The 15824-nt window shown below is 35.4% G+C and overlaps 1 protein-coding gene across 8 annotated transcripts in view; it reads right to left on the bottom strand.

Moving 5' to 3' along the window:
- ACTR3 (actin related protein 3) overlaps nt 1–15824 on the bottom strand; it is a gene marked incomplete at both ends in the record, with an annotated part of 55917 nt that overhangs the window by 23347 nt on the left and 16746 nt on the right. For 7 of the 8 annotated variants that reach the window (XM_080688892.1, XM_080688894.1, XM_080688896.1 and 4 more), the window contains 3 exons: nt 1211–1321; nt 4819–4943; nt 9993–10048. In XM_080688892.1, coding sequence (XP_080545018.1) covers nt 1211–1321; nt 4819–4943; nt 9993–10048 — 292 coding nt within the window. Of the gene's footprint in view, nt 1–1210; nt 1322–4818; nt 4944–9992; nt 10049–15824 lie in introns of those variants that run through there. The other variant, XM_080688899.1, reaches the window with a different exon arrangement.

Here is a 15824-nt window from a genome sequence, read left to right as displayed (position 1 = left end):
TATAAACCCATTTGACTTTTTAAAATGAATACACATTACTTTGATAAAGGAAAAAAGTTTAAGGGTTGAGGATATAGCTTAGTGGTATAGCACTTGCCTAGCATGTGCAAGATCCTGGGTTCAATCCCCAGTACTGCAAAAAGAAAAAGAAAGAAAAAAGTTTAAAAATTATATTTTTGCTAAGAACAATCAAGGAAATGATAGTCTGTTTTTAAAAGAGGAAAGTACCATAAGTTTATTATTTTAAAAAGGGGGGTAGTGCTAGAGGTCTCCAATTTTTTTCTAAACATTACTGTTCCTATCATAAGGATTACATATTAATCACCAAAAGCACCTCTTAAGTGTTTATGTTCTGGTGTTTGGACACACCACAACTCTGCTAGAACCTGTAAACTAGTACTGAAGATGATATAATTTTATAACAGAGCCTTTTAGACATAAAAATCTGATAAATAATAAAGTAGCTCTTACAGTTGTGATGTAAATCACATTAAATTTTTTTCAAAAATATCCCCAGCATAACAGCAAATTAGCATCAACACTATGGAGATCAGTATGAAGATTACTCAAAAGACTGGGAATATAACCACCATATTACTCAGCCCTACCCTTCCTCAGTTATCCTTAAAAAAATTAAAATCAGATTATCAGAGTAATATATGCATATCCATTTTTAGAGTAGCACAATTCACAATAAACAACTATGGAAACCAACCTAGGTATCCATTAACAGATGAATGGATAAAGAAAATGTGGTATACATGCATAATGGAATTTCACTCAGCTATAAAGAACAACAAAACTATGTCATTTGCAGAAAATCAGATGGAACTTGAGAATATTATGCTAAGATCAGCCAGTTTCAGAAAGTGGATTGTTTTTTCACATGTGGAAGCTAGAGAGAAAATAGGAAATAAAATGGACTATAAATAAATGAGAAATTGCCATCAGAATTAAGGAAAGAGGCAAGAAAGGGAAGAACTGATAAAAGAAACAGTTCCAATTATGCTGCACCCATGTATGATGGTATCACTACCAAATCACTGTTAGGTACAAAAAAGACTGGATAGTCGATGGAATCTGAAGGGAATCACACCAAGACCTATATGCACATATCTGTAGGTCTTTGAACCTCATTAAGATGCAATAATTACAATGTACCAATAAAAGTATAAAAAATATCCTCAGGAAAATTATAATTTATACTTACCAAAAGAAAATAATGGTCTTCAGGTTCTGCCCTTAAATATTTAAAGATCACTTGCTCCATAAACCTTTCCATTAAGTCCCAATCTTCAACTATACCATGGCGGATAGGCCACTATAACACAAAACAAACACACACAAATTACATCAAAAAGTAAATAAAACTACAAAAAAAAGCCAGGGAATATTAAATTAGTGGATATTAGACAATTAGGACATATTTTCTTAAGGAATGATAATGATACCGTAGGATAAACCTTAGAAGATGCATACTTAAGTATTGAGAGGTAAATGAGTTCCACAATGTATATCCAGTCCAGTTTTTAAAAAGCCAGGCATGGTGGCACATGCTTGTAATCTCAGCACTTGGGAGGATCGTGGTTCAAGGACATCCTCAGCTACTACTAAGTAAGGACCTTTGCAACTCAGTGAGACTCTGTTTCAAAATAAAGAATATAGCTCGGTGATAGAATGCCCCTGGGTTTCATCCCCATTACTGCCAAAAAAAGAAGTATGTAAAAATGTTAAAAACTATTAAATCACCAGGCATGGTGGTGCACGCTTGTAATCCCTGCGCTTGGGAGGCGGAGACAGGAGGATCTACACAGGTTCAAAGCCAGCTGTGCTGGCTTAAGAGACCCTGTTTCAAAAAAAAAAAAAAAAAAAAGTATAAAAATAGGAATGGGAGTGTAGCCTGGAAGTAGAAGGGTTTCCAGGAAGCCCAGTACCACACACACACACACAAAAAAAAAAACCCTATTAAATCTAAGACATGGTGGCCCACACTTTTAATCCCCACGCTTGGGAGATGGAGACAGGAGGATCACGCTGGCTTAAGAGACCCTGTTTCTAAATAAAAAAGTATTAAAATAGGCCTGGGAGTGTAGCCCAGAGGTAGAAGGGCTTCCAAGATCCCCAGTACCACCAAAAAAAACTATTAAATCTAGATGAAAAGTCACTGTATTCGACTTTTCAGGTTTTTGAAAAATTTGAAATGGGACAGCCAAATCTATTTAAAATTAAACCTATAAAATTCAGTTTATCATGCCAGGCATGGTGGCACATGTTTGTAATCCCTGCGCTTGGAAGATAGAGACAGGAAGATCGCGCAGGTTCAAAGTCAGCCTTGCTAGCTTAAAAGATCATGTTTCCAAATAAAAAATATAAAAATAGGTAACTGGGAGTATAGCCCAGAGGTAGAAGAGTTACATCCCCAGTACCACCAAAAAAAAAGAAAAATTCAGTTTATCACAATTTCTTCACTTTTTTACTCACACAAGACAATCTATTTTTAGATGTGACATTCTTTACAATAAAAGTTTAGTGAACATGTGTACATATACACAGTTTCCATTTCTTTCTGCTCCCAACTCACTATTATATAAGTGAGTCAATTATCTCATTTTTTCAGAATTGCACCCACCTCTCCAAAATGAATAAACTGAAACTCAGGCTAAGCCATGAGCCAGGCATGGTGGCATGTACCAGTGGTCCCAGATACTCATGGAACTGAGACAGGCAATCTCAAGTTCAAGGGTAGCCTGGGTAACTTAGCAAGATGCTGTCTCAAAATAAAAAATTTAAAAAAAATTAAGAAGGGCTGGGGTGTAGTTAAGGGCTAGAATGCATGCATAAGGCTCTGGGTTTGATCCACAAGACTTCCGCCATTAAAAAAAGTTAAGTCACTGAATGATATCAAAACTAGAAACTAGCAGCACAGCCAAAATTCAAGTCTAGATAGACTTATAGCTCATTAACGTTGCACAAAGGATAGAGTTCAGATTCTTTTTTTTTTTTTTTTTTTTTTTTTTTTTTTGGCGGGTCTGAGGATGAAACCCAGGGGCATTCAACCTCTAAGCTACACCCCCTGCCCTATTTTTATTTTGAAACTGGGTCTCACTGAGTTGCAGAGGACCTCACTAAGTAGCTGAGGCTGCCTACGAACAACAATCCTCCGGTCTTCCAGTCTCAACCTCCGGAATGCTGGGATTACAAGCGTGCGCCACCACGCCCGGCTCTAGAATTCAAATTCTTTAACATGACCTAATCATACTTTCAACACTCTTTCCTGGCATATCTATCCATCCTCCTCACTTCTTTGCACCACTTTTTTTTTTTTTTTTTTGCAACTCTATGCTTCAGGCATGTTAGCTGTGCTATTCCTGTTGTATTCTTTTTTTTTTTTTTTTTTTTTTTTTGGTGGTACTGGGGGTGGAATCCAGAGGCTTTCTACCTCCGGACTATCCTCCCAGTCATATTTTATATTTTATTTGGAAACAGGGTCTCACTAAGTTGCTGAAAGCCTCACTAAGTAGCTGAGGCTGGCTTTGAACCTGCGTGATCCTCCTTTCTCAGCCTCCCAAGTGCGGGGATTACAAGCATGCACCACCACGCCTGGCTATTCCTGTTGTATTCTAAGCAATCTTACAACTGCCTAACACAACTTTGACTTTGTAACTCATCTAGTTAACCCTATTTTATTCTTCAAGACTCAACTTAATGATTTACTCAAGGACTCTGATTAATTCCCAACTAGTCTAGCTACTCCTGTCAAATATGCCTTGAACATCCTTTGCTTTCCTTTTTTAACTCCTTTAACACTTGATATAATTTCAATATCTCCCTTTCTGACACAATATATATATAGCCTTCAAGTGAAGAAATTATTTTTCTTACCACTGAAATTTCAGCACATAACAAAGTTACAAAGTTTTATACACACAGTAATTTTTCATTAACAAATGCAGAGAAAAGGGAAGAAAAGAAGAACAATGGAGGAAATGTACAAACTGGGTAAGAGCAACAGAAAAATTAGATAATAGAGTAACATTTACCTTTTGGAAGGTAAGGGATGGTGACTATATAAAAGCTTCTAGGTTACTGTATTTTCTCTGTATCTTGAACTGTTAAGATATAATAGTCACGAAAAACCCTTCAAACTGTACAATTAAAACTTACACTTCAGCCAGGCATGGTGGTGCATGCTTGTAATCCCAGCATTTGGGAGGCTGAGACCTGAGGATTGTGGTTCGCGGACAGCCTCAGCTACTTAGTGAGGCCTTCTGCAACTCAGTGAGACCCGGATTCAAAATAAAGAATTAAAAAAAAAAAAAATAGGGCAAGGGTTGTAGCTCGGAGGTCAAATGCCCCTGGGCTCCATCCCCAGACCCACACACACACACAAAAAAAGTTATACTTCAATGAAAAGCAAAAGAGAGGGAAAAGATTAGGAAAAGGAGGGACAAAAGAGAATGAGAAGAGAGAGCCGTACTTCCAATGACCTAAGTTGCAAAATGGAGAGAAATGATACAGTTTTAACAAAGAAGAACAGGAAGTATCTCTGGATGTGGCAACGCAGAGATGAGAGAAAGACAACCCCACTGAAGGCACATGGTATGAAAAAGTAAATACTGCCTATTAATTAGAGTACAAATTTCCCTTTTGCCAGAAGTGGCAGAGTTAAAGCAACAAGTAGGGGGCAAGAGAGAGGACAACATTTCTATGGTTAAGAGAATGAGAGTATTGGGTCTATAATACAACTGAATCATTGAGCAAACTAATTTTTTAAAGAAAAATGTTATCTATTTATGTATACAAATCATAGAAACATACCTTTGTTGCATAAGTAGGTTTTTCTATTGCTTCATCACCAATGAAGAAGTCTAGATCATCAACACCTTTCAACACCCTCCTTTGAGCTTGATCTCCTACTTTTGCTGATTCCTTAATAGCAATACCTTTAAAATAAGTTATTTAAACAAGTCAAAAATTCATTTCCTTCAAATAAGAAAACTTAGCGCCTATAACTTTTACCTTCTTCCACTATAAAGCACTATAAAAAAAGCATGACCTAGCATATTTAAATTGCTAAACTAATACTTAAGAATCTGAGGCAGGAAGATCACAGGTTTGAGGTCTTCACACCTTTGTAACTCAGAAAGACCCCATTCAGAAACAAAAATAAAAGATACAGTAATCCTGAATTAAATACTCAATCTCCTGTACCATATATATCAATCAATCAAAGGTCATGAGAAACCTGTCACAAAATTCATCTTACACAAGAAATCTCAACTTCTAGAGACAGGTCTAGAATGTAAAAGCCAAACAAACAAAAAATCTATTGTGGGAATGGTTGGTTATATATTTTGTAAACTATGTAACACCTATTTTATTTCTTAGTAAAATTATAATCTCACTAAATCTACTTGTGATTTTAAATATAAAATTTAAAAGTGAATGCTGGGCATGGTGGCACACACGCTTGTAATCCCGGAGCTTGGGAGGCGGAGACAGGAGGATCGTGCTGGTTTGAAGCTAACCACACTGGCTTAAGAGACCCTGTTTCCAAATAAAAATATAAAAATAGGTCTGGGAGTGTAGCCTGGAGGTAGAAGGGCTTCCAGGAACCCCAGTACCAACCCCCCCAAAAAAGAAAAGAAAAGAAAAGAAAAGAAATTAAAAGTGAAAACACAAGAAACAGAAAATTTTTCTTTATTTTTACTGGGGATTGAACCTAGGGCATTCCATTTCTAAGCTACACCCTCAGATCTATTTTACTTTATTTTTTAAATTTTGAAACAGAGTCTCACTGAGTTGCTGAGGCTAGCAGTGAACTCGCAATCTTCTTGTCTCACCCTCCCAAGTACTTAGAGTGTAAGCCAGTATCACCAAGTTCAGCTAAATAACAGAAAATATATATATATATATATTTATATATATATTTTTTTTTGGGGGGGGGCAGTAATGGGGATGGAACTGGGGGTGGGGAGGGCATTCTACCTCCAAGCTACATCCCAAGCCCTATTTTTTATTCTTTATTTTGAAACAGGGTCTCACTGAGTTGCAAAGGGACTCACTAAGTGACCGTGAACCCGATTTTCCTGTTTCGGCCTGCCAGATGCTAGGATTACAAATGTGCACCACCACACCCAGCTGAGAGCACGTTTACGACAACCTTTCTTCAGCTGGGTGGACATGGTGGCACACACGTGTAATCCCAGTTTGGGGAAGGCTGAGACACAAAGAAGCCATCTTTGAGTCCAGCCTTGTCAACTTGGGGAGACCCTGTTTCAAAATAGAAAAGAAAAATAGAAATGGAGGTGTAACATGCCTCTGAGTTCAATCCCCAGTATATTACCATGGTCTAGTCATTTAGGTATAACAAGAAATCTGCTAAACTTTAATCACATATGCATAAGGACATCTCAAGTAATTTAGGTAAAACTCATAACAATTATTTTAAAATAATCTCAGAAAATCAGCATATAGTTTCAGAGGTTAAACCTGTTATATACTTTTAGTTATATTATAAATTTCTAAATCCTTCAAATTATGCAACTCTTAATTTAAAATAATTATCTGAACATAAGACAATTTAACAATCTTTTGTTGTTTTCATTTATACATCCTTAAGAAAGTGAGCAAAAAGCAAATGAAGGAAAGATATAAATCCCAGTCTCCTTCTAAATGTTAAGAAATTCTCTCTGGCAATATACTTATGTAATAGATATACATCCAGATAGCTAACTATAAATTTCCTGGAAGCCACAGATATATAAAACAACTTTAAACCATGTCTATAGGCTTTCCAGATCAAACATGCAAATTATCAACTCATCAGTAAGAGTTAGCAGCAAGCTCTATATTCTGATTATGAACACTGAGCCCATTGCATTGAGTGAGTAGAAAATTCTGACATCAAAAGCCCCTTCTTGCAAATGATTTTTTTTTCCCCCAGTACTGGGGATTGAACTCAGGGGTATTCTTCCTCCAAACTATACCATCAGCCCCAATTTTTATCTTTTTATTTGAAACAGGGTCTAAGTTGCAAGGGCCTCAAAAGTAGCTGACTTTTTTTCCCCAGAGTGTCCAAGAAATAAACTCTTGGCTTACAGATTTTATTTGAAAACAGGAGTAGAGTGATCCAACGGTTAGATACTGGGAAATGATAATGTACTTAAAAATAGAAAGGACCCTTGCAAAGTCTCAAAATTACCTCCAAATTAATGAATCTGAAGAAACATTATGAAAAAAAATGCCAGCTAGTATCTTCCTTTTGACAAGTCACTTTTTTTCTATGAATATTCAACGCTTTAAATTTTATTTATCCAACCTGTGCTTTAAATGTTATTGCTCTTATCCTTTTTCACTTTTTAATCTACATACTGTCTATGGTGACTCTTCTACTCGTTACATATGAACTGTCATCTATTTGCTTGTGACCCATAAAATTAGTGCTAGACTATACAATCAATTGTGTACTGAATATTTCTACCAGAACACCCTATAAATATCTCATACTTGTATTTAAAAAGAAATTCTTCTTTATTATCCAAATGGATTTCATACCGCTTTCTATTTTTCTACTTTTTCCTTTATCTGTCTAGACTCACATGGTTTATATCATCTTCTTAGACAAAAGTGTGAAGGTATAAGAACTTCAGGTAGAAAAATAAATATTAAATATGGGAACACAGTATCATTTAATGTTTTATTCTATTTTTGTGGTACTAGAGATTGTACCCAGGGGCACTCTATTGCTAAGCTACATTTTAGCCCTACTTTATTTTAATAGGTGACTTTTATACAAGAAAAAACATGGCTCTGCAGACACATTTAATTTCTTTTTCTTATTCCTACACTGCAGAACTGTTAAGTTTTTATTGTGTTAAGTTACGTTTTGGAAATTTTTGTTACAGCAATCTTAAGAAACTAACACAAGCATGTAGAATGATCTAACATTAAAGTCAAGTATAACCAAAATCAAGTAATAGCCCACAGCAGTGTGTCTAAATTAGTCACAAACAGAGCTAGCATTTGTCACCAAATTCTTTTTTTTTTCCTTCTTTTTTGCGGTACTAGGGAGGTGTAACGTGCGAGTTCAATCCCCAGTATATTACCATGGGCACTCTACCCAGGGCACTCTACCTTTGAGATATACCCCCAGCCCTAGTTTATTCTTTATTTTGAAACTGGGCCTCAAAGAGTTGCAAAGGACCTCACTTCACTAAGAAGCTGAAGCTGTCCACGAACCGTGATCCTCAGGTCTCAGCCTCCCAAATGCTGGGATTACAAGCCTGTACCACCACACCCAGCTCTGTCACCAAATTCTTAAACAACAACAACAAAAAATCAATGTACTGATATATAAGCATGAGAAAAACGTAACAAAAAGATTAAGTATTGTATATATCCTTCAATATAGGAAATATGAAAAATACGTAAGAGAAAAGGCAGTAATAACACTAAATTATTACTAGATTCACAAGAATGAGTTCATCGTTGTTACCTAAAATCTACTCTATATATTAGGAAGTATTTGATACATAGTAGCCTAAATTCTTACAACATCAATACTTAGAAAAGTACACCAGAAAAAGGAGTAACTGCAAAGGTCAAATAGGTTTGTTTTCAGGAAATATATAAAAACCTTAAACATATTTCCACTGTGGGTATAATTTGGACAATATATTTCTAACATCTCATGCATTTAATAATATCCTTATTATACAATTGATAAAACAGTTCAGTGTCTAATTGAAGCAAGCTTAGTCAATCCTACCTTATTCTCAATTAAGTTGCTTCCACTACTCTTTGCATATTCATTTTTCCATTTTCTTATTTTTACAAATGAACAATACCCCCCAAATATTCAAACATATAAATATTACTGTGAAAAATCAATGATGCTTTCAAAATTAAACTCTCTAGGAGTCAATATTTTATCAATCAGTGCCTCAAAAGGTTTGTTATCTCATGTATCTTAATGTACCAGTAGAACAAGTAGATCCAAAATGTTGCTCTGTAATGTTCAAAATAGTTGAATTATTTGAAAGTCAAAAGTACAAAAGTATGTTCAGTGAAGACAAGACACAAGCTTTCCTTATAAGAACTCCTAACAAATGTGAAAATATTTTTTTAACTACTGAAAAGACCACTGATGGTCAGCAAAAATGAGGTTAACAAAACTAGAGAAGAACAAAAACACTCTAAGGACATAATATGTAAGAACAGCATGGTTATCGTATATAATAAATGACTGAGGTTGAGATCTGTAAAGGTGAGATGCCATCTTTATTTTGAAATTCAGGCACTCAGCGTGGTGTCAACAGGCACCGGTCTTGCAAACAAAAATCATACCTACAAGCCAAAGGACAGTTTTTGTGGATGAATTATGAGAAATGTACTACTTAATAAATAGCTACACACTAGTTAAAGCAATATCCTCAAAAGCAGAACATTATACAATTTATCAGCACTTTTTTTTCTCTTTAAAAGAGATGTTTAATATATTCGGTAAGGGGAGAACTAAAGAGAGCTAAAATGAATATATATATATATATATATACATACACACACACACACACACACACACACACACACACACACACACACACACATACACATACATATATATCTCCCCACATTTACAGCCGGACATGGTGGTACACGCTTGTAATCCAAGTACTTGAGAGACTGAGACAGGAGGATCACAGTTCAAGGCCAGCCTCAGCTACTTAGTGAGGCCCTCTGCAACTCAGTGAGACCCTGTTTCAAAATAAAGAATAAAAAATAGGGCTGAGGGTAAGCCTGAAGGTAGAATGACCATCCCCAGTATTGCAAAAAAACAAAAAACAAAACCACCACATTTACCACTTGCTAAAATACTGTTTTTAAAGAACTCAATATTGTAAAATGTCAAAACGGATTGCTTTTGTTTTACTTTATTAGAAAGGAGATCTTTAAATCAGCTCATTTATGAATTAATTAAAAGAAATACTTACAGGATGGGATGATAAACTGTGGTTCTGTATTTCCAGCATATCCTAGTTTTGTATATCTGCAAAACAAAAGAATTTTATGACACTTAACTAATATCTCAGTAATTAAAAGTTTAATTCTTTGATTCCTTTGTTATAAAATGAAATTTCATTGTAAATAATATACCTAACGCCACAGTTTTTGTCCACTTAACATCAAAACTGTATCAAAATCATAAATGCCCTTATCTTTCTTTTTTTGGGAGGAGGATATTGATGGGGATTAAGTTCAGAGCCTCAAACATGCTAGGCAAGTGCGCCACCCCAGCTCAGACGCCCAAAGCTTTTAAAGAAATTTCACTTCAAGAAACTGTTCCTATGTCAAGTATGGTGGCACATGCCTATAACCCTAGTACATAGGAAGCTGAGACAGAAGGACCACAGGTTTGTTCAAGGCCAGCCTCAATAACTTACTCAGATCCTATTTCAGAATAAAAATAAAAAGGGTATATAGCTCAGAGGTATATAATGCCCCTAAAATTCAACCCTCAGGACAGACAGGAGGGAGAGAAGGAGGAAGGGAAAGGAAAGGAAAAAGAAAAAGACACTGATCCTATGGGGATATTTGTACACATATAAAATAATACAGATTATTTGCTACAATCTTGCTTTTAAGAGCAAGAGTCTGAAAGTGACCATAGGGTAAACTAGTTAAATAAGCTACATTTATTCCATGGAGTATTATACAGCTATAAAGAGATTGGAAGTTTTATATACTAATGTAAAAGAATCTTCAAAATGTATTAATTGAACAAAAGCAAGGTAAAGAACAATTTGTCAAGTAGGCTATATTTGTATAAAGGAGAAAGATAATAACAAAATATATTTTATTACATAAGCACAAAATATCTGTGGGAAAATATATACACAAGAGATCAGTAATTGTGGTTGTCTCTAGAAAAGAGAAAGTAGGTAAGTTTTTTTTATTGTCTGTCATCTCAAACTATTTGGATACACGGCTATTCAAAAATAAATATGAATAAATATCCTGCCCACTGTGGATTCAGGTTCTATTCTTACAATAACAAAAATGATAATTAAAAATTGTAAAAGCAGACCTTTAACAAGCAGCATGCTGTATGCTATTTAGAAAATAGGTTGATACTTTGGGGCTATATGAGAAAACTATTTACTCTGAGTAACCTTTTGTGTGGGGAAGCGGGGTACTAGGGATTGAACGAGGGACATTCTACCTCAAGCTACAAAATCAGACCTATTTTATTTTGGAAGAGGATCTCAGTAAACTGTTGAAAGCTTTGATATTGCGTGTGTGTCTACTTCTAAGATATGTTATCCACCCTATTTTAATTTTATTTTTGCGGGGGTGGGGCAGGATCCCAAGGCCTTGCTAAATTGCTGAAGCTGGCCAGGAACAAGAGTTCCTCCTGTCTCAGCTTCTTTAGTACTGGGATTACAGGCATGTGCCACCATGCCTGGCTTGGATAGGCTTTTAAAGAAAAGTAACAATAATATTTTACAGTATTCCCTATTTGTTCAAACCCATTGTTAAATATTAAGTAAAATGCTGTGACATTAAAGGGCTCTAATAATCTGCAAATATTTTTTCTAATATAAAAAGAACAATCTCTTTCAAGAAAGTTTTAGACACAAACCTGTGATCTTCCTGTCTCAGCCTCCCAAATACTGGGATTACAGGCTTGGGCCACCACACCCAATTTGAGCAGCCTTTAAGAAAAAAGTAACAGCAGTATTTTACAGTATTCTATTACTATTGAGAAGCTTTTGTAGTATCCTGAGTTCTTTTCCTCAGTTCAGACAGACATCATGAACTGGGAAAGTGACGAGTCTAAAATGGAACTGCAGAAACTTAAGCCAGGTTTTATTATTACAGGAGGGGGGTTTAGGGAGGGGGGAGGCAGAGCTAGGAAAGCATCATGTCAGAGAAAGTCATGATGGAGTGTCTCTCAGAAATAAGACACTGTTACCTTCAAAATTTTAGTCTTCATATAGAAATTAATTATCTTTGTCCCTCCTATCCTGACGGCCAAGAGCCGTCTTTTCCCACCAAAAGCTGGTGCCAGCCCACCAGTTATGTCTGATGTGTAAGCCTTTTTTGTTCATTCTTACAAGAACAGACAGATCTGACATCACTAATTGGTCAAAATATTCACTTAAGGTCGGGGCTGCATGGTAGAAGCCCACACTGTTCTTTGTTTATTTTTACTCTTAAAGTTTAAAACCTGTACTGACCATCTGTGTCTTTTGGCAAGTCTCAGCATCCTTAACTCAATCTGCTAGCAGTTCCTTTTTATGTTGAAATCCTGTTTTGTAATAAGAAAAAGAAAGACATAGGCACATAGCTTTTGTGTGTGTGTGTGTGTGTGTGTGTGTGTGTGTGTGGTACTGGGGTTCCTGGAAACCCTCTACCTCTGGGCTACACTCCCAGACCTATTTTACATTTTTTATTTGGAAACAGGGTCTCTTAAGCCAGCATGGCTGGCTCCGAACCTGTGTGATCCTCCTGTCTCCACCTCCCAAGCGTGGGGATTACAAGGCACATAGCTTTTTAAAGTGTAAAGACTAAGGCTTTAACTATTTTGTGTTATTAATAATCAATAATGGATCGATGCAGCTTGCTTTTTCAAATTTTAATTTGGTCCAAATTTTTGTGAGGGTGTGTATAATTTTCTCCTTCTAAGTGCAAGTGTCTATATTTTTAGTATTCAGCATCTTATCTTAGTTGCTATGATAATCTGGCCCTGGCTAACAGCCAGCTTTTAGCTGGCAAGGTCAGCCTTGTAGCTTTTGCTGAGCCCAGAGACAGAGAAAAAGGATTTTAATTTTTTAAATATAACTATGCATGTTAGCAATTGATATAACTCTTATTAGCAAATCAATACCAACTCAATCCACATCAATTCCATATTCAAACCCATTACTAAAGAATAGGCAGATAAACTGCTGTGATATTACTGGACTATAAAAATTTGTAAAAAAAAAATCTAATATAGAAAGAATAATCTTTTGGGGAGATTCTATGCCTCAAAACTAGTTTAAGAATGGAGTGTGTCAAATAGACAGCCATAAAAAATAAAGCAAAAACAAACTGTTGAAAATGTGATACTGCTTTACTAATTAAACCTTCAAAGTTTCTTAATTGTCCATGTTTTTGTTTTTGTTTTTAATAAACAAAACATCTTTGCAAGGCACGCAAAAATTCCCTTTTCACATCTGGTACCTAACAACCTCTGCCAGCTGCCCTTGACACTACATTATGACTCCCTAGCCATAAAAACTGCTGACAGTTTCTGAAGAATCCAATTCATTTCATGCCACTGAGCCACTAATAATACTATTCCTACTCAAATGAGATGTTTTCCTTCCAACCTCAGATATAACAACTCAACCCTTATCCTGTGAAATTCAGGTTAAGTATCAACTGCCTCTATATGAAAATGTTTGCTCAGAACCTCCCAAGATAGTTAACTGCCTATTCCCTTAGTATTATTTAGTAATAATTCCTGAGTCTTGATTCCCTCTGTAGTAATACAGAAAAAAGTTGAGATTTTTCTAAGTTCCACACAAGACAAAAAGGTAAAATATTTAGCATAACATCTGGCACAGAGTAAGCAGAAAGTGTCAACTCTTATATATACTTTCTACATATTCTCTCCAAATTTTTGTATTATTTCTACAATAACACAAAAGCCATACAGATGCTTTAAGTTTGAAATGCTTATCGTTATGATACAAATTACTTTTTAATTTTTTAAACAGAAAGTCTCACTGTGTTGGCCAAGCTCTCCTCAAACTCCTCAGTTTCCCTAGTACAGGATTCTGTCCCTAAACCCAGTACAAATTATCTCCTTACCCACAAACCAGTGTCAGTCTATAGAAGCTTCTCAGATTAGATATGATAGTTTGTATCTAAAGTGTTTCCAATACCCTTTCTATCACCAAGTTTTGTTTTATTTTTCCAATCCAGAATCTCTTATTAATATAATGCCTTCCAGTGTGGAAAAAAATAGAACTCCTACAATGGATGGAGTCAGCATGACTTAACAGTTCATATCTCACCTATCCACAGTCAGAAAAATTAGAATTATGCAAATGTATAAAAACCACCAATGAACTAATGTGAATAATTGGTCCCCAATAAATTCATCAAAATTAGTTGTAATCCAGCTGAAATAAGATTATAGAATCAAGTTTAAAACAATACCTAAACAGTACAGCCCACAAAGCAATGACAGGTAAAGGGCCAACAGTCTATCCCCCAAGAACTGAATATACCACACCCAAAAAACATTTAATACAAGACAGTCTACCAGAAATAGAAACAAGATTTTGAGTTAATCAGTGATTTCTATGGAGATTATTCTTTCCTTCTTTTTATAATTTCTTGATATCTCTATACCCTCTTGGAAAAGCTTTTTTCACATCATAAGACTTCCTCCATAAAGTCTTTCCTGATCACTTTAAACTTATCAGTCACCCATTCTTTTAGTACTTTTTTCTCAACCACTTGCTAAATATGTATATAAGCCTAATTTTCATTTGATACCACATATAAATCAAAATGCTGAACAAAGGTTATTTTTAATAGTAACTTAAGACAACACCTACCAGATTATATTACAAAGAAGTATTCATTCAAACATATGCAAACACAAATACACATTCACTCCAAAATCTCTAAAATCTAGATTCCCTTCAGTAAAAATTTCTCCTTTGGACAGCTAACATACTTTGATCTCATTTCCTCCTAGGTAAAGAGTTAAAACAGAATTAAGTGGTTTGGGGGTTTTTGTGAATAATTTAGACTTGGACCAAATTTTTACATTTGAAAGCTCTTTACCTAAATCCTCCACAGATTAATGCAATTCCCATCAAAACCAAAAAATGTTTTTCACAGAAATACAAACATTCATCCTAAAATTCATATTTTCTCAAGGGTCACCATATAACCCAAAATAATCTTGAAAAAACAACAAATTTGAAGACCTAACAGGTGTGTGTGTGTGTGTGTGTGTGTGTGTGTGTGTGTGTGTGTGTGTGTCACCATATAACCCAAAATAATCTTGAAAAAACAACAAATTTGAAGACCTAACAGGTGTGTGTGTGTGTGTGTGTGTGTGTGTGTGTGTGTGTGTGTGCTGAGGATTGAACACTGGGACACTCTACATCTGAGCTATACCTCCAATCCTTTTTTTCTGAAACAATGTCACAGTTCAGTTGTGGAGGCTCCCTGAATCAAGTTCAACATTATTCACTATGGAAAAAACATGGAAGCAACACAAGTGTCTGCCAACAAATTAAACGAAAAACAAAATGATATGTATATCAAATGGAATATTATTCAGCCTTAAAAGAAATTTTGAAACATGCTACATATATGAATTCTGAACATAAGACCCTATAAAAGGACTATAAACCAGGTGTGGTGGCACATGCTTGTAATCCCAGTACTTGGGAGGCTGAGACTGGAGGATTGCGGGTTCAAGGACAGCCGCAGCAAGCTATGAGACTTTCATCAATATAGGAAGACCTTGATTCAAAAACTAAAAATAAAATTGGGCTGGGAGTATAGCTTGTAGGTAGAATGTCCTGGGTTCAATCTTCAGTACCAAAAAAATAAAATAAAATAAAAGGACTATATGATTCCAATTATATGAGGTATCTAGAAAAGTCAAGAGACAGAATGGAGACTGCCAAGGACCTCAAGTGAAAGGAAAGAACAAGATACTGTTTATAATGTTTCAGTTTGAAAAGACAAAAAAGTTCTAGAGACAGATAGTAGTAAGGGCTGTTAAACACCATAAATATATTTACTGC

This window comes from Muscardinus avellanarius (assembly GCF_963383645.1).
Source record: "Muscardinus avellanarius genome assembly, chromosome: 2".
Lineage (NCBI taxonomy): Eukaryota > Metazoa > Chordata > Mammalia > Rodentia > Gliridae > Muscardinus > Muscardinus avellanarius.
This window is presented reverse-complemented; position numbering and strand designations above follow the sequence as displayed.